Source organism: Poecilia latipinna, unplaced genomic scaffold, assembly GCF_001443285.1.
Source record: "Poecilia latipinna isolate Pla-1442-1.1 unplaced genomic scaffold, P_latipinna-1.0 Scaffold2055, whole genome shotgun sequence".
NCBI lineage: Eukaryota > Metazoa > Chordata > Actinopteri > Cyprinodontiformes > Poeciliidae > Poecilia > Poecilia latipinna.
In genome coordinates this window covers 26,462-49,531 of record NW_015114671.1, presented here as the reverse complement: position 1 = coordinate 49,531, position 23,070 = coordinate 26,462, and the positions used below count along the sequence as shown (strand labels likewise).

Here is a 23,070-nt window from a genome sequence, read left to right as displayed (position 1 = left end):
ATATTCCACTGAGCATATGCTAAATGAGGAAACCAACTCTCCAGCCAGTTTTATAGAGATCACTTTTTATTTTTTCTCTTTGTTGAAGACAACTGAAAAAGTACTAAACCATGACATTTTATTTCATTCAGATCCTCTTAAAATCTGAATGAAGCATGTCAGTTGTTGCTTAATCATAAAATGTGGAGAAAGTCGAGGAGTATGAATTCTTTTGCCAAACACAGTATGTTAGAAATCTGGAATATAGTTCTGTGAGGACTTGTTTGAGCTGTTCAGAGATGTTTTCTTTTCATAACTTCTTTGAAGTCTGGACAGCATGTTGGCTATTTCTACTGTTCACATGGTAAATCCCAGCAGGAAGAAGGCCAGGTCAAAACCTCCAGCAACTAATGACCTATTACTTTACTCATCATAAGATGTTAAATTCAGCTGCTGTGTTTAAGACGTTTGGGAAATGGGCTCAGTCTGAGACCACTTCCTGTACAAGGCTGTGCCAGGGCTGCTCCTCTGGTACTTCATAGCTTCCAATCTCCGTGGGAATGCAGCTTACGTGTAAAACTACCAGCTCACTGGAACACTGAGTATTGGTCCGGGCAGGCATAATATTGAACTTCTAAATCCAGGTTGGCTCAACAGGTTTCAGAGTCATTCTACCCTAACATGACAGACAGCTCTGTGTATAATGGGATTGCCTGAAATTGTTTCACTGGGAGTGGAACTTCTCCTCAGCCCACCGTTGGGTCTAGCCAATGGCTGAACCAGTCAGTGTTAACTACAAAGCACTGTTGTGCTGTTTCTGTGTGTTTCAGATGGCTTGACGTGAGTGTAGCCAACCTGACGTGCACCAAGTACTGGGTGGTGTACCTGCAGGTAATCCAGGAGGCAGTGTGGCCGGGAGGCGCGCTGCCAGCCGCCCCGCCACCTCATCGCAGCCAGCAGCAGAAAGACAGCAGCAAGCAGCAAGCCTTAGATGGTCTGATGAAACTTCTGCCAGGTATATAGAACCTGAGATCATCCAACATGCCATCACATATTAGCCTTCCTATATGAACTCTAAAAAAAACATTGTCAACTAGCCTGTAATTCAACAGAGGGCCAGTCATTGTGCAAATGTATGATAACCTTGAGTAAAGTTACCATGCTTTCACAATATCTACACATGTATGCACGTTAATGGAATATATTTTATTAGACCCTTTTTTTTTAAATGGCGGAAAAATTTGAAGCCCATCTGTCATTTTGATAGATTACAATTCACACTCCTGACTACTTGGTGCAGATGTGCAGATATCTTCAACTTTACATGCAGAGCACATTGTGAAGGTAACTAACATCAACCAATAAAAAAAAATCCTTCTGAATATCATATCTGACATGGACACTGAACTAAAGTATCTTGCTGACTGGGAGCTGACAGTGGGTGGAGAAGCTATGGACAGAATGCTTTCAATCAAAACTTTGACTGACATGGCATTTAACAAGCCTTCATACATTACAATAACAGAAAAATACAGAGAATGTTCTGCTGTGTTAAGCAAGGTATTGTTTAAATAGATGAATAGACAGTTTATCTTTCTAAGGAAAAACAGAAAGTAAGGTGCAGAAGTCACTTAGACTCTACCAAGCACAGCGCGCTGCATAACTAAATGCACACACCTTGAGATAGGATCCTTTAAATCCCAGGTGATTTTCACCTGACTCATCCTGTGGCTACAACAAACAACCAAATGGAGCTGGAAGATGTCAGCAGCTACAAACAGGAGAAGTAAGACAGCTTACTCTAATGGCGGCCTAAAAACACAAGCAGTAAAGTCTCAATTAAAATAATGTCAGGTTTAATTCCTCTACTTAAAGTGAATCAATTGGGTTGGATAGGGCTCTGACAGAATGTCTATGGGCTCGGTCCAAGTCGGGTTGGATTTTTTTAGGCCTGATCTTAAACTCTAGCATAGATTTCTCCTCCAGATGCAGACCAGGAGGAAGTTGTGAGGTTGTGTTCACACCCCAGCAGATGAAGCACTCATAATATATGTATATCCATTTAATTTCAGGTTTAATAGTTATTGGGGCCACAGTAGTCAGTGATTTTTGTCACTGAATCAATCTGCTTGATTGATGTGTGATGGGTTCTGAATTCTCTGTTCAACCTGTTGACTATTAATGAAACCTCATAAAAATCAAGTGCAACTAAATAGTCCATGTCAGTATCTTTTAAAAATTGACTGGTAAAAATAGAATATGATTTAATTTTTTTGACACCGTCAGTCAAAATGACAGACAACAAAAAAGTCTACCGCGACCTCTGCTGGAGCATTGCTTTGATTCCTTCATGCATGTTTGAGGAATCCTTGAGTCTCCCATGGCAACCAGTAGGGCTGTCTAAACACTTGCTCTTACAAAGCTTTGCCTTTTTATCCAGCTCAGTCTCCAGCTGAGCTTCCGTTCATATATTAACGCTTCTGACAACATTTGTAAACGACATCATGGAAAATTATTATTCTGGTGATGTACTGAAGGCAGAGTGTTGGAAAGAATAGGAGCTTTTTAAAGAGACAAAGGCCCAATTTCAAGGCATCAAATTGCGAAGTCAAATTTCATGTTTGATATATTTAGGATTTTTACAACAACTAAACTTATACTATTGTGGAAAAACTTTAAACTTGACCTGTCTGCTTACTTAGGAAAAGGATCTCTGTTTTCACAGAAAGAGGATGTGAAAGTAGACAATTATATGAGATGTTTTTCTTTCTGTACGAGTCGTGGCTGAAACTGCAGAAACTGGTGCAGACCGGTTCTGTGGGAGGGTTTGAGAACTGTATTGCTTAAAAGCATATTTTCACTGTGCAAGCTCGTCCTCAGTCCTGAGAATCTTTATACTTGAATAAATTAGTAGAATGACAAAATGTGGATTCTGTTGATCCAGTGTCATCACTTCTTAATAGAGAACTTCCAAGACCATACTTACCAGAATGTGCTATAAAATGGCACTATGTGCCTGGAAAACCCAACACTGCCGCTTTAATATTACATTTTGAAGTAAAACGCAAAAACAACATGTTTTTCTTCTGCTGCTAAAGTAATCTGTAATGATATTACAGTTCTGATAATGTTATCTGTAAAATGTTTATTTTTTATTTTCATTATGTTAATTTGGCTTATGCAAAGAAAAATCTGTAATAATTAACACTCTCTGTGCTCGACCTGCCAGTTTAGGTGGAGAGTTTGGACCTGAACTGGCAGCATCCCACTGTGTAGAACTCTGTCCTGCTTGTGGGTCTGCTGGTTATTTAGTCAGGTGATTTGCTCTGGTACCAACTCTGCAAAGTGCTGGTTGTAGCTCACCAGATAAGTTTTAAACAAACGTAGATTAGTAAAACTAATGGTGTAATTCAAACAGGAGATTGTTTTCACTGTCTTGTAAGTAGCCTTCCTTTCACTGAGCAGGAGTGTGCAGCAACAAGTGTGATGGATGGAGAGGCAGTGCTTTGTTAGTTTATGAAGGCAGTAAAAACTTCATTAACTCTTCCACTTTGTCTGGAATCTCATTTAGAGGACATTCAACTGCTGGAACAGAAAATGCTCAGTTTTGGACATTTTTAATAATTAGTTTGTCTTGATGTGGGAAACCACCTCATGCCTGGTCATCACAAACTGCATCTTCTTGTCTTTGTGTCTTTAGATCTGATCTCAGATATGCTGGGTTCTGATAAGTACAGGCTGAGCTGGCAGACGGCTCTGGATTCTTTTCAAGACCCTTACATTAACAGGTAAACATACACAACACACCCTACGCTATGACAGTTTGGGGGTTTCATTTAGCTTTTACATATTATTTTACACTATCAGAAGGACTACTATGGATTCTGTAAAAATAATTATGAAAATCCTCTCTTTTTTGAGTAGAAGCTGAAATGATCAGATTTTTATTCATCAGTATAGAAGTTTTCTTCATAGTTCAGGTGAATAACGGTTCCATGAAGACCAAAAAAAAACAATTTATAAGTATTTTAATCTACATTATTTTTAATTGCAGAACTCTTCTAAAGAATGTTTGGACAGATGAAGTCTTTGTCCTTTCAGGACTTCTGTACCGATGGGTATTAGGAGTGGTAGTGATGTAATCATGTCCAGTGGGAAACAGATTACCTCATTAATTGGACAGTCAAGTATTAGCACTTGCCTATAACCCCAAACACAATACAGTCACAAATTTCAATATTATTGGGATTTTACAACCCCAATTCTAATGAAGTTGGGATGCTGTGTAAAACAAAATTGGAATACAATACAAATACAAAACAATAACAACAAAAAAAACATTTATCCATTTGAAAGCTTGTCTTTGTAATGACTTCAATTGAATACATAATTTACATTGCTCTGTGATGGACTGGTGACCTGTACAGGGTGACCCCATCTCTCACCTGTTGACCACTGGAGATAAGCACCAGCAGCCCTCACAACCCCCACTGGGGGGGCGCGATGGATGGATGGATGGATGGATGGATGGATGGATGGATGGATGGATGGATGGATGGATGGATGGATGGATGGATGGATGATATTATTTAAAACAGGGACCATACAGTAGACAAGAAGAGAGATTCACTGTATCAAGTTCCAGCTCCAAGTGTCAATTTCTGCCTGCAGTCCCTGATCCAGATGATAAAACCTTTTAAAAGAGAAAATAGGTTGAAAAGGATTTGTAAATCATGATATTCAGTTTTATTCATATCTTATATGTCTCTACTTCATTGGAATTGTGGTTATATGTAATAGATCATGGGTCTTCCACCCCATGCCTCGAGGGTTAAACAAGAGGACCCAGCAAGAAGAAGTGACAGCAGGAGAAGGGTTAAACACTGAGGGTGATGCTGGAACAAAAGACCTGAGCTGATTAGCTAACAGGTTGTAGCTAATAAAGGGAACTAAGAACATGAATCTAAGAGTAACACAGAATAAATAGACATGAAATAAACATAAACTAGAATCACTAAGAACTGAACTAAGGTAAAACAGAAATGAGGCTGATGTAATCTAATAATAATAATAATATTTATTATTATTATGTTATTTTACTATAATAATAATAATAATAATAAAAACTAGACTCAATAAATCCAAAACCCAAAACAACCCAGAACCTGACTGAAACATAGTTTAATTTTTGTATTAATACAATAAAAACTTGACAAACTTGTCTTGTAGAGATGCACCAATATGAAAATTTAAACACGGCAATTTGAAAAACTAATTTTTTGATAAAAAGTCTATAGTTTGGATGAGGTGGTTTTTCGGTCGAATCAAAATGCATGTATTTCGCAAAACTGCAATGAAAACACTTTTTTTGTGCAAACAATGAGGATGACAGGAAGTTGTTGGTCATTCCAACATGTTGAATTCATAGCTCTTCTGTAAAATCAACTACAATTTTCCCAAAACGCTGCATATGTAGCCTCTCCATTTAAGGGGCTTGTTGCTCCAACGGTTGCTAATGGCTGAATGATGATGTTACTGTTTACATCTGCTCTGCTTTCTACTGACTCATTTCATGAACAAGCTTATTTGTGTGATTTTTATTTAATTAATTTTTTTTATAGAACCACTACAATTGTGAAATTGTGTTTTTTAGACATTAGCAGAATATTGACCCAAATTTGATCACATTTGTAATGGAAACAGTTCCTGAAAATAGGATGGTGATGAGTTGTGTTTTGTTTCTGCAGACACCTGGTCTACTGTATATTTGACCTTCTGTTGGACTTCCTGGTTCCTGAATTACCAGAGGAAGATTTCCAGAGAAGCCTCCTGCAGACTCTCGCTAAGAACCCAGAAAAGATGCTGGCTTGAGAAGAGAACTCAAATGCAGCTCGATTATTTTTCTTTCCTTCAGCCTAACTGATCTGGTGGTGAAAAGCGAGGGGAATGTTCCTGTTCCAATAATGTCGGGTCATGAGTGTGACGGTTGTTGTTTCTGATTATGTTTACCTTCTTCTGTGCACATTTTAAACTCCTTGGATCACTTTGGTGACCTGCTAAGGTAACATAGTTACATTAGTTACTGAAGTTACTTAACAGTGTTACATGCATGTTGAATTTCAATCTGCTGTTTATTGTAAACCACACCCGGTTTGTGTTTGATCCCAGAGACCAGCGTATCTTTTGTTCTGATCCGAACATGTGGTAAAACCTCACCCATCTCCAAATCTGGCCTCTTCCTGCCTGGGTAATTTGCCAACTTTAACTAAACTGTCTTCAGATGCTTGATCACCACCCTTAGCATGGTGGAAGGCTCACATCTGGACGACAGCACTCTAAGTTACATATTTAACACAAATTGGATATGAACTGAAACACAACGCTGTAGTAGTAGATTCACAGTTCTACAATTGCCCATTGATGAGTTTGTCATTGTTTTGTCAGGTGAAAAGATACCTGTGATACTACGCAACATTTCCATCTGTTGAGTCATGCTGGCTGTATTGGTCCAGATCAACAGCCTTTGCAACATGTTTAACTGCCATCTTTTCTTTTTTTAAAGAAAGCTGAATGTACGGTACATGGTCTGTTAGATTCTGATAAAGTCTGTGAACCCTTTGGTTTACCAGCATGTGGTGGTAATGTCTACAGTATATACATAAAATAGAACAAGAAAAATGGAAAAAGATTCCTAGCATTGCTGAAGCAGTACTTAGGCTCTGCGTTGCTAAATATTTGGGTTACTGTGGACAGGGCCCACAGTAAGATTGACAGCAGTCAATGTTGCAGACTGCTGTAACATTGTTCAACTGAAAAACTGAATGGCCCCTTATTAAAGATATGTGCATGGTGTACATCTGCTGCTTTATAGTTGCATGGACAGAAACATTTTCAATTTTTCAGTAATTTTAAATGGCTGCAATCAGCAGTCTATACAAAGTGACTACAATATGTCGTCTTTCTACTACAGGTGATGGAAGATGTTTCAGAAAAAAACTTCAGAAGATCCAATCTATTCCCTTAAGGATCTTGCTGCAACCTTATTAATACAGTTGAATGTTTTGCACTTTGAAATGATTGCCTTAGCAGTTGATGGCATTTATGAGTGACAAAGTACAGAAAGTTTTTTCTCCAAATAATATAATTATGTTTGTTACAACACACATGATTACTATTATTATGTGTGTCCGTTAGAGACAGGTGGAACTTCAGTGAGTCAGCAGCTCGTTTTCTTCCTCCAAAGCGTCATGAGCTAATGATAGATGTTACAGATCGAATATCATTCTGGTGTTCTGCACTCATTAAGTTGTCTTCATTTTGCCTTTAATTCAATTTTTTCTTTATAATTATTATTATTCAGTGTATTCATGAACCTGTTTATTTGATGCTGTATATAAACTAAGCTAGTCTTGACTTTCGTCCATAAGATGTGACAATGCTAACACATAAACTCTTTCTGACAATTTAGTTTAGATTTATCTTCTTTGTTAGCTTGACAATAAATAAATACATACAAAATTCACTAATTTGTTTTTAGGTAAAAAGCCAAAAAAAAAAAGGTTCTAAGCAACCAGTGCCTGACAGTTGTGGATTTCTCTTTTGGTATTTTTATTTTATATAAATCTAGATTACTTTTAACTAATAAGCTAACAGCAGAGTAGGGCCAAGAAGAAAGCCCATTTCTACTGTCCTAAACCAATTCTAGTGTAAAACATTTACACTACATTGTTGTAGCATCCATTTCACGGTCCATGTTTTGCATGGTAAAGTCATTATGGATTATGTTTTCTTTTTTCTACTAAACAATGAACTCTGAGGTTATTAGTGGTTTAATGCAAGTCTGACAGTGGTTAAGATGTTTTTAAACTTCATTGCATGAACTGCTACAACATTGTCACAGTTTTAGGATCGTAGAAATCTGCTTTGGTTTAGATCTAGCATGGTTAGCTGTTGGACCTTAGGAGGATTCTCTGCTTCAAGTGAGATGTTGACTCCGTGTAACCTCTCAACAAAACCCCACTTTATAAAAATATCTGGGCTGTGTTAGGCAGTTGTATGTGAGGGAAGGGTCAGTTTCATCCTGTTACCAGATGAAAGCTTACAGGATGCATGTGAATTTATTTGGCAACCATATTTTATGAAGATTTGTTCAAAATTGGATAAAAATTAAAATGAAATAAAATAAAAGAATGCATCTTTTAATTCTGATTTCCTATAATACATTAATAAACAATGAATTACCATTGCATGGCCAGTGAAAGTTGTATTTGCTGTATAGCATAATGTACATATTGCAGACTGTCACTCATTTGGTCAGGGCCGTGCAGAGACCTTTGGAAGGCCAAGGGCTCAAAGATAGAAAGGGCACATTGAACAAGATCTTAAAACATCATACATCATAACAACAACCCATATTAGGGTAAAATCTAATATTTAATCGGATCATACTGTATCATTGTCATCATGCGGGAGCAATGCAAAGCAAATGTAGTCTATGTTTTCCCCAATAGGTATAATTTTCTGCTGCTGACAGAGCTGGAGGGCTGTGTTGATCTGATACTGTAGTTTTTAAACAGACCATTTACAAAATAAACCTTAATCATATCTGGCTGTTTAACATCCATAGCAACTTGGCTGCAGACACTGAAAAAGCTCAGAGGGATTAACTGTACATAATTCTGCAAGATCCAGATTTGTAAGGTTGACAAATAAATTATTGTCTTTAGATTTAGCATTTAGCAGAATCTTGAGAAACATCCATGTATTTAAGTTTAGTCAATTACTGTAACAGTGTCTTCATAGGTCAGCCTAAAAAATCTTAAAGGTCTAGGGCCCTATAAATGCTTGTATTGTAACACAAACCATATATCTAAATCTTTACCGTTTGTTTATTGAGTATGACAATGTATTCAATTTTATTTAATGGCTTCAACAGAGATTAAAAAATAATTGCACATTTAGAATTTAATTAGGAAGTTTACTTTGTAAAAGTGCAAAGAATCTTCTTGATAGTTTGATTATGTTACCATGACTACAATCTGATGCTATCTGTAATCTTTGTGTTTGAGCTGGGTTTGTTCAGAAATACATCACATGATTTTAAGCTCAGCCAATTACCCTGGCCCCCTTCTCGCAGACTTCACTAAATCAATATTTAAACAGTGATGTTGACTTTCTTAGTAGGAAGAACAGAGGCCATTTTGTTTGTTCAGGCTTTATGGGGTGAATTTTATCCAATTTGTCAGCAGCAGTGTGAACCGCCTGGTTGTCACGTTATGTTAAGGTGCAGCAGAAAGCGAACAGTCAGCAGGTGGTACTGGGGCTTTGAGGTGTGTCGTGGTACCGTTTATCTGGTTCTGATCCACAGCGGTGGGGCCAACTCTGGCTGCATCTAGTCCAGCACGGGCCGCCTGGTAAAGTTAAAGTCAGAAGTTTTCTCTGGAGCCGAAGCATTTCTGTGTTTGAAGGAGAAGACGGGTTTTTCCCACCATTTCCCTCCGGCAGCCCCCCACCCCATTCTGCACGTGCCTGCATTTGGTGTAAGGCACTAGGTTTGTAGACATTCAGTGCATTTCTTAATATCTTTCTTAAAGCCAGTAACAGGAGCAGTTGCTTGCCAAATTAAATTTATAATGTTCCACATAAAAATAGTAATAGTTTTTTTTTTTTTTTTTTTGGGGGGGGGGGGGGGTTTCGATTCACAACATCATAAATCTAGTTTTTGCTCGATCCTGGGAACACTCACACCTTAGTTAGACCTATAAAGTTCATTATTTGCCACTGTACTTTACAAGAGATCAGTAAAGTACAGTTTGCTTGTACAGTCAGGGGATTCTGTAATGTTATAACTGATTATGAGAAACTAAACAGCTATAGAGACGCTACAGGGCCGCTGTCCTGCTGACTCCTGACATGTTGGCCACTTCTTTGGATTCCATTTCTTGTGTTTCTCTGCTCTACAATTAGTGGATGTGTAAACATTTTCTGGTGTCTGCATAATAAAGTTGAGTTATTAAATCTTGAGCTTTTGTTTGCATGTGTTATTGTCCCGGCTCGTGGAGCGCATGGGGAATGTTTTACAAGGTTTTAATAGATCTGACTTTCAGGCAGGTTTTCACTATCTGATGTGTTTCAGAAATATGCCCAGTCTCTTTAAGGTCAAATATGATGTCTGCATTATGATTTTTTACTTTTTTGTGTACATGAAAAAGCTGATGTCATCCATCAGTTTTATCTTAATTTGGTACAATTTGCAGATTTGGGGTTTTGAATTGAAACATCAACAAAAGTGTGTGTGAATGCTGATCTCAAAGCAGAAGAGAAGCAGAATCTTTCCCTTGAACCTCCAGTCCTGGAATACGACACAAGAGATTGGAGGAGGTTGGAGGCCAAATATGCATTGTTGAGAAATCCTCTTAAGTCCGAGATTGATATCAAAACTCAGGATAAGTATAGGACTAGAACACAGGAATGAAGAAGTGTGGCTAAACATGGACATGGTTTGAACCCCTACTGCAATCTCCTTACCACTAAGACAAAATCTTATTGAAGATATTCTCAATACAACTACAATTTGGCAGATTTCCCTTTATGATTTAACTTTTAGAGTACATGCTGTGTAAATCATGCTAAATGTTTTTTTCCATACCTTCTAATCAACAGATATTATCAGGAGAGTTACTTCCAGACATTATGACTACAGTCAGAAGATGATCCACTATAGCAAACATTTCTTCAGTTTAAAAAATACTTTATTCTTATCCAGAGGAATATAAATCTTGTTGTAACTCACCCAAGTATAGATGGTGATGCTGTGGACAGGAAGGAAGTTCAGTAGCAGTCAGTTTTGCAACCAATCTGAAGAGACCTCTGACTGAAGACTTACAGTATGAGAACTGTCATCACATGCTAACCAGGCAGCAGAGGTGATTTTCCACAGCAACAAGTCCTTGATGGCATCATCAGTTGTAGCAGTTCTGCTAATCCACCTCATCTGCTTTTGCTGCACTAAGCAAAACAGTCATTTATCTGGCCAGACTTTCTGTCTGGCCATCTGCGTAGAAAGCCATTCGAGTTGGAGTTGTCGTTATCCGTTTAAGAGAAGGTTTAAAATTTTGCCTTCTCTCTGTGCATCTATAAAGCACTTTTAACTCCTCTGGTATTTGTGGTCAGAGTTCAGGCGTCATTTAAGCTTTTGAGATGCTAATCAGCTGCATCCTGGCTGTAAAAAAAATAAAATAAAAAAAGCAAGAACAAAAATCCTTCCCCAACTGCAGAGCACCAAAAACCTGATGAAATAAACGAGTTAATGATTTTTTTTTGTGAATTATCTTGCTATTATCTTGCTTGAATCAACAGTAATGCAAGGTTTTTGTGATGTAATCGAAGTCAGCCGACCAGGCAGCTGCAGGTTTGGGTTCAAAACTGGCTGCTGTTTTGAATTTTTCATACTTTCTTCCATCTCACCAAAAAGCTCGTTTTCAAAGAAGTGGTCCAGTCGCTCCAGGCTGGAAAACCTGATGACAGGTGCTAGAAGTTGGTCACTTCATGCAACACAGATGTGAAGCAGTTCTCAGAAATGGTGATTATGCAACCAATTATTGCTTTGGTGACTCACAGGAATGCTGAATATTTAAGCAAAGTTTCAGTGTAAACAAGAAAAAAAGCTGACAGTGATGTTCTGAACAGCCTATTATTCACTTTTCCTCAATTTCTGTAGAGTGAGAACAGATTTGACTGAATTTGGTTTCATGTTTACCTTCAGAATAGGCTGCACATTATTCCCGCTGCATTTAAAAGCTACTACAAGCTTTTATTTCTCCATTATATAATTTTCGCTTGCGGTCATAATTTCAATGACTGCTCATGTTTTGAAAACAACTCCATAAGAAAGCTATTCATATTTATGGAGACTGTTGGGACATGTACTGCAATGTGAGCTGTCACTAATTGAAATGACCTTACCAAGCTGAATTTCACTAACTTCTGTCATCTGTTCCAGATTACAGGTTAGGAGATTGGTGTAGATTTCAGGACATGGTACAGAAACAGACAGCAGCCAGTAGTCAGGGTAACACTTTATTTGACAGGTTGGCCGGTATCAGTATTACTGATTAAACTTTAGCTTTAATAACTTAAAGCTACATCATTTTTAAAGTGTAATCAGTAATACTTTTATAACAAATTTATGTCAGATCATGATTTCTTGGTTTATGTCAAGTTGTCATAACAACGGCATTTTGAATAATGTCAACTTTGTATTAAAAGTGTCATGATTTACTGAATAACAGTCTCCAGCTGAATATATGAATATAAAAATATTCATGAAGACTTATTCATGTTCATAACAGGTGTTATGTCAGTCTTATTTGCAACCTGTCAAATAAAGTTTTACCATAGTTGGCTTGGTGAGCCTCAGTTCTTGGAAAGTCAGAACTGAGAGCAGGAAGTGAACCACAGGCAGTTATAGGGGATGGTTTTCGTAGTCAAAGGGCAGAACAGGTTTAAAAATGATTTAATAATGGCATACTAATTAATAGTGACCAAAATGTGAAAACATGAATGTTTGATTAAAACTAGAACCAGTCAGATTAGAATGAATACAGCTTTATTTGTTCTCAGTATAACTTGAACATCAGATGAATCATAATTAAACGTATTGACAAGTTAAAAACAACAGATTGTTAATGCACTTCAACTCTGTAAGAACATCAGACACATTTTTTTTAATTAGAAATGTTTCATCAGCATATTGGGCTCATGTGATTCCTGCTCCAGAAAGGTGAAGGTCTCTGGACATCCTGAAGGTAAACACTGACTGGCAGGAAGACGGACACTGATGAGACATCCTACAACTCAGAGGCTGCAGGAAGAACCACGATGGTCTGCAGTGGCAGTTTATCAACATCTGAAAACGCATTGGAATATATTATGAATGTGCGGCGCCAACACGCAGTTCTGACACTATTAAGTTATTTGCAACACCCGGATGAAAATTAGTGTATATTCGGCACTGTATTACAAGTTTTATAGTAGTTTAACCCCTTAACCCTCACCCCCTAAATCACCAAACACGCTTGAAATGGCATACCCAAATTAAATCAGCTGCTGTTCTTGAACAATTTGGAGCACATGCAAAAGCTTGGTTCTTTATGAAGAAGACAAGCCAAATTTTCTATTTTTGCAGTTAAAAATACTTTAACAGTAAGTAGTTTGTAGTTATTATGTTTGTAACACAAAAAAAGAAAAATTTTGCTTCACCCAGATTTTTCATTTTTATTTCTTGTAAATGCACATTGAGTATTGAATGTATGAACTGGGAAATACAATAAATCTGTTTAGTATTCTGCTTGTGGATTTCAAGACTGATCAAAATCGCACAAAAAAGAAATGTCATTTTCGATATGTTTATTTTTGAGGATGTACAGGTGTTGTCCAAGAGTGCCATTTGGAGTCTCCAAATGGCACTCTTGGACAACATACTTCAAATGACTCTAAGTCCTCAGTGCTGCAACATACAGTCATCAATGAGGCTCTAATGAAAGATAATGGCCAGAGGAATCCTCTGGTAGACACATTACTGATAGTGGAAATTGCTTATAATTATATAAATAAAATAACATATCTGGGGGGCAGAGGGGCTTAGCGTACAGTCAGACCTCTTTCTTGCAATACGCTGTCCGTCCACCCCTCCCCCCAAGCACTCAACAGTACGCTAGCCCCCCCATGCCCCTGCTTCATCTCTCCTTCAACCCCCACCCTTCTAATGGTATGCTAACCCCTCCCCCTCAATTCCTCCTCCCTCACTCTAACAATACGCTAGCACCCCCCTCAACCGCCCCCTCACCCTCCGTTCCTCCCACTCCACCATTCCCTCGGTCCTCCATTCTCGCTCTTCGGTACGCTCTACCCACCTCGCCCTGACTGTAGCAGCGGATGACTAAAAGTTTCCAGTGTTTTCAAATGCAAAACTCGTCTGCACTCTTACGGCCATAATCATCCACTCCCATGAGTTGTGAAGTTCTGAAGAAACGCATCCAGTTTTGTGTTTCTGGTTTGTTGGTTTTTTCACCAACAGAGAGCCATGGAGAGACGATGTCTCTCCATGGCCTGTTGGTGAAAAAAAAAGTCCTGTAAACACCATTACGCATAAGGGAACATGAGAGTGCACAGAGCCCTGACACATTACGCGTTGTTACACATGCAGCTTGTGGATTCATGTCAAAACAAACCCCAAATTGCCTTATATCCTTATGATAGGACACGTGTTGGCTATGCATTGGTGACTTTAGATTTAGTTTCCGATTTGACTAGTCAGAAATATTCCAGAAAAATACAGACATGTCAAAATGAGCTCAAGCCGCTCTCTGGATATTATTGGCTCAGAAAAACCTATTTAATAACATTATTGATCGAATGTGGTTTCAATCAAAAGGGGAGGGGAAGGGGGGTGCTGCAGGCTGCCCAATAAAAGCATCATAATGGACATCGACAGAGTTTAAACCCTTAAATCTCATCCCTGGAAAATACAGTGGAAAAACCGCACACCGGCGTTCCGGTGCAGGTTAAGGGGTTAAAAAGTGTAAAATTTTAGTTGGTGAAGCCTTTCTATAAATGCATTTGATTTCAGGATATGTTTTAAATAAAGATGGATCCGAGACTCCTTGCATTTTGCATTCTAAAGTGATATGTTTTTGCTGTTTGGTTGCAGGACAGATTTTCTTTATACAGTAAGGAGGACTTCACCATGGGGGTGAAAACCTTCACCCACAGCTCAACCTCCCACAGCCAGGAGATGCTTGACAAGCTGAACGCCTTGCGCAACGAGGGTCACCTCTGTGATGTCACCATCCGGGTCCAGGACAAGCTCTTTCTAGCACACAAGGTGGTCTTGGCATGCTGCAGTGAATTCTTCCGCTCCAAGCTTGTGGGCCGGCCAGAAGACGAGGAAAAGTTTGTGTTGGACCTCCATCACGTGACGATTAGTGGCTTCGCTCCCCTTCTGGAATATGCCTACACCTCCACCCTTTCCATCAGCACAGAGAACATCATCGACGTCCTGGCAGCAGCCAGCTACATGCAGATGTTTGCCGTGGCTAGCACATGTTCCGAGTTCATGAAGTCCAGCATCCTGTGGAGCCCAACGAACAACAACAACAGCAGCAGCAGCAGCAACATGGCGGTGGATAAGGCACACGAAGCGGCACCTGAGAGCGCTTCGTCACACTGTACCCTGACGCCGCTGGATGGCAGTGTGTCCCCCGTGTCGTCTGACTGCAGCGTGATGGAGAGGAATGTTCCCATCTGCCGGGAATCCCGACGAAAACGGAAAAGTTTTGTGACAATGGCATCGCCAGAGAGCCCTCTCAAATGCACTACACAGATGGTCACCACCTCCCCTCAGATCCCCAACCCGTCACCCTCGTTTTCGGATGGCCCAGCCCAGCCGATAGAGTCTTCCCTGGCTTTTCCCTGGACGTTCCCCTTCGGCATTGACCGGAGGTTTCACTCAGACAAATCTAAGCTGACGGAGAGCCCCCGCTGTTTGGAGGCAGGTGCCCCCGGGACCTCAGAGGGCGTGGTTGCCCGCCGGCTCAGCGACTTCCTGACGTGCGAGAGCTCCAAGGTGGTGTCATCGCCGGTTGCTACAGAGGAGGAGGACGTGAGGGTGAAGGTAGAGCGACTCAGTGATGAGGAGGTTCAGGAGGCATCGTCCCAACCAGTCAGCGCCTCTCAGAGCTCCATGAGCGACCAGCAGACAGTGCCGGGGAGCGAGCAGGTCCAGGAAGAGCTTCTTATCAGTCCACAGTCCTCTTCTATAGGTGGGCTTCTAGTACCTAGAAACTCCTCCAAAAGGGCAGTATTATGTAATTAACTTTTTTGAGCTTTACAGCATGTTTTGTTATCCCATCATCAAAAACATACTTGGAGTGTCGGTTTGATTCTTTCATGCATGTTTGAGAAATCTTTTAGTCTCCTTAGCAACCATTCAGCTGTGTAAAACACCTGGATTGATCTAGCTCCACCTTCAAAACGCAGCTTCTCCTCTGAGCTGCAGTTTCCAAGCTTCCTAGTTTCTGCTTCACAGAGCACCCCTCCCCTGTTACTCCCCCACTCAGCTCCTGCAGACTAGCCAGCAGCAATTAGCAAACACCTGGTACAACTGCTCATTTGTTGAGCTACTTCTCTCAGCAACACTGGTGAAAATGTTGATAAAGGGTCAACAGAGGAGGCATGTTGTGATGCCTCCTCTGTTTGTTGGACTCCAAATTTCTTTTTTCCCCCCATTTTATTTGATTGATTTTCAGAACTTTGTGTAAACAAAAGCAAGCAAACAAAAACCACCCATCCCAAATCAACATGGAGCATGGAGTCTTCACACATAAAATACAGACAATCCCAAATATGATTTAAAGTAGCTTGTCCCCAACCTTTCGAGGACAGCGGAGTTAACAACACATTTAAGGTAAAAAGTAGTTGGTTCTTATTTCCAAATGATATCATAGCCCAGGGGGGCTTTTTGATACTGAAATTTCCCACTCTCATTGAAGAAAGCACTGACGAAAGCCGTGTAATGTCCAGGATGTGAAATTCTGTTAAGGTAACGCTACAAGTCTGCAGTACTTTTTGGCCTAGGAGGAAAGACTTTAGGTGACAGATGGAAGCTGAATCATTTGGGAATAAAATCTGCTTACATGGTAGCAGCTGTTGGTACCTCCTCAACAGGTCTCTGTATTTCACGTCGGTGCACTTTGTGCCGCATCCAAGCTTAGAGGATTGTGGCACAGAGGTGGGACTGAAGCAGAAAAAGCTGCTGTGCAAATAATAAGCAGCAAAGCGGAAAAGCAAACTGATTCTGATCACATGAACACAATGAATGCTGTGTGCATTGTGGTGACGGGCAGAGTGGCAGGTTTATGGATTTGAGATATGGAGCAATTTTTCAACGACAGAAAAAAACAGCACAAAAGTGAGAAAGATCTGAAAAAATGAGACTCCTCTGCGACTGTTGTGCGTCAGACACTTGTTTAACCTCTGAGTGAGGTTTAATTTAGTGCATCATATTCAAAATATTTAAAGGTATTAATGCCTGAATATTAATGTTTGTATTAAATGCCTCCTTAACAATGTTGAGCAGATGTGAATCCAGGAAGTTTTTAATGAGGGTCAGTGATGATCTTGGGGTGTTAGTGTAAAATATGCAAACATTAGAGGTCACTACCGCAAATAGATACAAATTGAACCATGTGAGTAAGTTGTCTTAGTACATGCTTCAAAAATGTTCTGCGTGAGACACTTCCACATCCTCCCGTTTGACAGAGGGGGCTCAAAAGTTTTCTGTACAGCTGTGGATGACTTTTTACTACACTAAACACGACTAATGATTGACTTGTTTCACTGACACTTGAAGAAGTTAGTTCAAGTACCCATCGCAGAGTACAAACCAAACCTAAAGACACTTGTAAAAATTAAACACTGTCTGGTGTCCCACTAAAGCCTTAGGGACTAACAAAATAACAGTTTCAGCAAGTAATGTGGTATAAAATTGTTGTGTGGCTCGTTACAGTCACAATGAACTCAATTTGGCTCTTAAAGCTGCTGTATGTAACTTTTTCAAAACCGTGGACTTGGCCTGAAAATTTGAACAAGCCCCACCCTCTTGCTCTCTGCTGCGTCACGCAGCCCTCCCTCCACAGCCCCTCCCGCACAGAGAAGACTAGCGTGCATGCACAGGATAGTAAACAAGGCTCCACTACGGCGGATAAGCAGCTATAGTATTGGTAGGTATCAACGTATGCTTTACATTTTAAAAATAGTCAGTTCATATTTGAACTGTCAAGCACGATGTAATAATGAGAACCTTAACCTTAACATGACCGAAATCCTAAACATTCATCTATTTGAGCCTTTTTGTGTAATTTTGACCCTGTGGATGAGTACCCAATTAAAGCTATGACCTTTATTGAAGCTGTAGGTTTTTATCAATCCATTCCTGGGGGAAGAATAGTTTAGATGTAGCATTTAAAATCCAGAATAGACATTCATGTTGATGATGAAGGTGTTGCAGTGACTATTATAGTACCGGTACATGCTGTATCCTGGGGTGTCCAAAGTGTGGCCAAGGGGCCATTTGTGGCTCTCAAAATGATTTTCTTTGGCCCTTGACCACAGGTGTAGAATAGTAAAAAGTCTTTTTCTTTTTAGGTCCAAATCCTTTTTATGTTTTGAATCTTTAATGTTATAGAGATTTCATAATTTTTTTTTTTTTTGTAAAACTAAAAAATAAAAATAAAAAACAACCTAAAAACCTAATTTTTGCATTTTTAATTTAATTAATTTTGTGACCTGCCAGTAGTTTATAATTTGCCAGTTTTGTCCCCAGGGGCNGCTCAGAAAAACCTATTTAATAACATTATTGATCGAATGTGGTTTCAATCAAAAGGGGAGGGGAAGGGGGGTGCTGCAGGCTGCCCAATAAAAGCATCATAATGGACATCGACAGAGTTTAAACCCTTAAATCTCATCCCTGGAAAATACAGTGGAAAAACCGCACACCGGCGTTCCGGTGCAGGTTAAGGGGTTAAAAAGTGTAAAATTTTAGTTGGTGAAGCCTTTCTATAAATGCATTTGATTTCAGGATATGTTTTAAATAAAGATGGATCCGAGACTCCTTGCATTTTGCATTCTAAAGTGATATGTTTTTGCTGTTTGGTTGCAGGACAGATTTTCTTTATACAGTAAGGAGGACTTCACCATGGGGGTGAAAACCTTCACCCACAGCTCAACCTCCCACAGCCAGGAGATGCTTGACAAGCTGAACGCCTTGCGCAACGAGGGTCACCTCTGTGATGTCACCATCCGGGTCCAGGACAAGCTCTTTCTAGCACACAAGGTGGTCTTGGCATGCTGCAGTGAATTCTTCCGCTCCAAGCTTGTGGGCCGGCCAGAAGACGAGGAAAAGTTTGTGTTGGACCTCCATCACGTGACGATTAGTGGCTTCGCTCCCCTTCTGGAATATGCCTACACCTCCACCCTTTCCATCAGCACAGAGAACATCATCGACGTCCTGGCAGCAGCCAGCTACATGCAGATGTTTGCCGTGGCTAGCACATGTTCCGAGTTCATGAAGTCCAGCATCCTGTGGAGCCCAACGAACAACAACAACAGCAGCAGCAGCAGCAACATGGCGGTGGATAAGGCACACGAAGCGGCACCTGAGAGCGCTTCGTCACACTGTACCCTGACGCCGCTGGATGGCAGTGTGTCCCCCGTGTCGTCTGACTGCAGCGTGATGGAGAGGAATGTTCCCATCTGCCGGGAATCCCGACGAAAACGGAAAAGTTTTGTGACAATGGCATCGCCAGAGAGCCCTCTCAAATGCACTACACAGATGGTCACCACCTCCCCTCAGATCCCCAACCCGTCACCCTCGTTTTCGGATGGCCCAGCCCAGCCGATAGAGTCTTCCCTGGCTTTTCCCTGGACGTTCCCCTTCGGCATTGACCGGAGGTTTCACTCAGACAAATCTAAGCTGACGGAGAGCCCCCGCTGTTTGGAGGCAGGTGCCCCCGGGACCTCAGAGGGCGTGGTTGCCCGCCGGCTCAGCGACTTCCTGACGTGCGAGAGCTCCAAGGTGGTGTCATCGCCGGTTGCTACAGAGGAGGAGGACGTGAGGGTGAAGGTAGAGCGACTCAGTGATGAGGAGGTTCAGGAGGCATCGTCCCAACCAGTCAGCGCCTCTCAGAGCTCCATGAGCGACCAGCAGACAGTGCCGGGGAGCGAGCAGGTCCAGGAAGAGCTTCTTATCAGTCCACAGTCCTCTTCTATAGGTGGGCTTCTAGTACCTAGAAACTCCTCCAAAAGGGCAGTATTATGTAATTAACTTTTTTGAGCTTTACAGCATGTTTTGTTATCCCATCATCAAAAACATACTTGGAGTGTCGGTTTGATTCTTTCATGCATGTTTGAGAAATCTTTTAGTCTCCTTAGCAACCATTCAGCTGTGTAAAACACCTGGATTGATCTAGCTCCACCTTCAAAACGCAGCTTCTCCTCTGAGCTGCAGTTTCCAAGCTTCCTAGTTTCTGCTTCACAGAGCACCCCTCCCCTGTTACTCCCCCACTCAGCTCCTGCAGACTAGCCAGCAGCAATTAGCAAACACCTGGTACAACTGCTCATTTGTTGAGCTACTTCTCTCAGCAACACTGGTGAAAATGTTGATAAAGGGTCAACAGAGGAGGCATGTTGTGATGCCTCCTCTGTTTGTTGGACTCCAAATTTCTTTTTTCCCCCCATTTTATTTGATTGATTTTCAGAACTTTGTGTAAACAAAAGCAAGCAAACAAAAACCACCCATCCCAAATCAACATGGAGCATGGAGTCTTCACACATAAAATACAGACAATCCCAAATATGATTTAAAGTAGCTTGTCCCCAACCTTTCGAGGACAGCGGAGTTAACAACACATTTAAGGTAAAAAGTAGTTGGTTCTTATTTCCAAATGATATCATAGCCCAGGGGGGCTTTTTGATACTGAAATTTCCCACTCTCATTGAAGAAAGCACTGACGAAAGCCGTGTAATGTCCAGGATGTGAAATTCTGTTAAGGTAACGCTACAAGTCTGCAGTACTTTTTGGCCTAGGAGGAAAGACTTTAGGTGACAGATGGAAGCTGAATCATTTGGGAATAAAATCTGCTTACATGGTAGCAGCTGTTGGTACCTCCTCAACAGGTCTCTGTATTTCACGTCGGTGCACTTTGTGCCGCATCCAAGCTTAGAGGATTGTGGCACAGAGGTGGGACTGAAGCAGAAAAAGCTGCTGTGCAAATAATAAGCAGCAAAGCGGAAAAGCAAACTGATTCTGATCACATGAACACAATGAATGCTGTGTGCATTGTGGTGACGGGCAGAGTGGCAGGTTTATGGATTTGAGATATGGAGCAATTTTTCAACGACAGAAAAAAACAGCACAAAAGTGAGAAAGATCTGAAAAAATGAGACTCCTCTGCGACTGTTGTGCGTCAGACACTTGTTTAACCTCTGAGTGAGGTTTAATTTAGTGCATCATATTCAAAATATTTAAAGGTATTAATGCCTGAATATTAATGTTTGTATTAAATGCCTCCTTAACAATGTTGAGCAGATGTGAATCCAGGAAGTTTTTAATGAGGGTCAGTGATGATCTTGGGGTGTTAGTGTAAAATATGCAAACATTAGAGGTCACTACCGCAAATAGATACAAATTGAACCATGTGAGTAAGTTGTCTTAGTACATGCTTCAAAAATGTTCTGCGTGAGACACTTCCACATCCTCCCGTTTGACAGAGGGGGCTCAAAAGTTTTCTGTACAGCTGTGGATGACTTTTTACTACACTAAACACGACTAATGATTGACTTGTTTCACTGACACTTGAAGAAGTTAGTTCAAGTACCCATCGCAGAGTACAAACCAAACCTAAAGACACTTGTAAAAATTAAACACTGTCTGGTGTCCCACTAAAGCCTTAGGGACTAACAAAATAACAGTTTCAGCAAGTAATGTGGTATAAAATTGTTGTGTGGCTCGTTACAGTCACAATGAACTCAATTTGGCTCTTAAAGCTGCTGTATGTAACTTTTTCAAAACCGTGGACTTGGCCTGAAAATTTGAACAAGCCCCACCCTCTTGCTCTCTGCTGCGTCACGCAGCCCTCCCTCCACAGCCCCTCCCGCACAGAGAAGACTAGCGTGCATGCACAGGATAGTAAACAAGGCTCCACTACGGCGGATAAGCAGCTATAGTATTGGTAGGTATCAACGTATGCTTTACATTTTAAAAATAGTCAGTTCATATTTGAACTGTCAAGCACGATGTAATAATGAGAACCTTAACCTTAACATGACCGAAATCCTAAACATTCATCTATTTGAGCCTTTTTGTGTAATTTTGACCCTGTGGATGAGTACCCAATTAAAGCTATGACCTTTATTGAAGCTGTAGGTTTTTATCAATCCATTCCTGGGGGAAGAATAGTTTAGATGTAGCATTTAAAATCCAGAATAGACATTCATGTTGATGATGAAGGTGTTGCAGTGACTATTATAGTACCGGTACATGCTGTATCCTGGGGTGTCCAAAGTGTGGCCAAGGGGCCATTTGTGGCTCTCAAAATGATTTTCTTTGGCCCTTGACCACAGGTGTAGAATAGTAAAAAGTCTTTTTCTTTTTAGGTCCAAATCCTTTTTATGTTTTGAATCTTTAATGTTATAGAGATTTCATAATTTTTTTTTTTTTGTAAAACTAAAAAATAAAAATAAAAAAAAACCTAAAAACCTAATTTTTGCATTTTTAATTTAATTAATTTTGTGACCTGCCAGTAGTTTATAATTTGCCAGTTTTGTCCCCAGGGGCAAAAACTTCGGAGGCGACTGTTATAATCAGACTCTGTTACTCTGCTTCCGGAGTTTCCTACCCTCCACACTTTTATCAAACGGTCCCAGCAAAATTTACAAGGATTGTCTGTATTGTCATAATGATTGAAACTGGAATTATTTTCCCCTAAATGATTAGGGGAAAATAATCATTTTCTCCTTTTATATATGCCTTTTATATAAAGGCATATAAAGGCCTTTATATGCATATAAAGGCCTTTATATGCCTTTATAAGGCAAATAAAGGTCTATGCCTTATAAAGGCATAGACCTTTATAAGGCATAAGGGATGCCCCGTAAAGGCATAGACCAATCTAAGCTAAGCTCATCTGATATTACCCCCTCTACATTCACAGACATGATTCATGGCAGAGTTTTATGCATTTACATATATTTGGTTTTATTTAAAAACTAATATTGTATACATATATGCCTTTACAGTAATTATACATTAGCTAAGAAATTCTACAATGTATGGAATGTAATTAATATGTACTAGCAAAGTTTAGATAATTAAAGTTGTAAAACAAACAAGATTCTGGTATTTAAACTTTATGTGATTCTTTTTCATTGAAGTTATGAGAAGTGAAATGGGAAATCGGATGCAATGTCCTTCACAAGTAGGTGACGGTAAAGTCCCTTTAAGTTGACTCCCACCCGTCTTAAGACGGTATAAGA

General features: G+C 40.2%; 3 protein-coding genes and 1 long non-coding RNA gene across 7 annotated transcripts in view; 3 read left to right on the top strand and 1 right to left on the bottom strand.

Annotated features, from left to right (window-relative positions):
• The window catches only part of snx19b (sorting nexin 19b), an 82,709-nt gene extending 73,636 nt beyond the window's left edge, over positions 1-9,073 (top strand). For all 3 annotated transcript variants that reach the window (XM_015016733.1, XM_015016734.1, XM_015016732.1), the window contains 3 exons: positions 810-994; positions 3,680-3,767; positions 5,727-9,073. In XM_015016733.1, coding sequence (XP_014872219.1) covers positions 810-994; positions 3,680-3,767; positions 5,727-5,850 — 397 coding nt within the window. In that variant the 3' untranslated portion in view covers positions 5,851-9,073. The remainder of the gene's footprint in view (positions 1-809; positions 995-3,679; positions 3,768-5,726) is intronic.
• On the bottom strand, positions 6,117-10,018 carry LOC106935981 (uncharacterized). The gene is made up of 2 exons (XR_001422028.1): positions 6,275-10,018; positions 6,117-6,238 (listed from the first exon to the last, which is right to left on the bottom strand). It is a non-coding gene; the product is annotated as an uncharacterized LOC106935981 (long non-coding RNA).
• Positions 10,019-14,657: 4,639 nt separating this feature from the next.
• On the top strand, positions 14,658-18,050 carry LOC106935984 (zinc finger and BTB domain-containing protein 44-like). Its single transcript, XM_015016737.1, has 2 exons — positions 14,658-15,800; positions 17,662-18,050. The coding sequence occupies exons 1-2, from the start codon at positions 14,726-14,728 to the stop codon at positions 17,697-17,699; spliced, it is 1,113 nt and encodes a 370-aa protein (XP_014872223.1). The 5' UTR covers positions 14,658-14,725; the 3' UTR covers positions 17,700-18,050.
• A 615-nt stretch (positions 18,051-18,665) lies between these two features.
• The window catches only part of LOC106935982 (zinc finger and BTB domain-containing protein 44-like), a 26,017-nt gene continuing 21,612 nt past the window's right edge, over positions 18,666-23,070 (top strand). The window contains exon 1 of one of the 2 annotated variants that reach the window (XM_015016735.1): positions 18,666-19,808. In XM_015016735.1, the coding sequence (XP_014872221.1) occupies positions 18,734-19,808 (1,075 nt within the window). In that variant the 5' untranslated portion in view covers positions 18,666-18,733. The remainder of the gene's footprint in view (positions 19,809-23,070) is intronic. The other variant, XM_015016736.1, reaches the window with a different exon arrangement.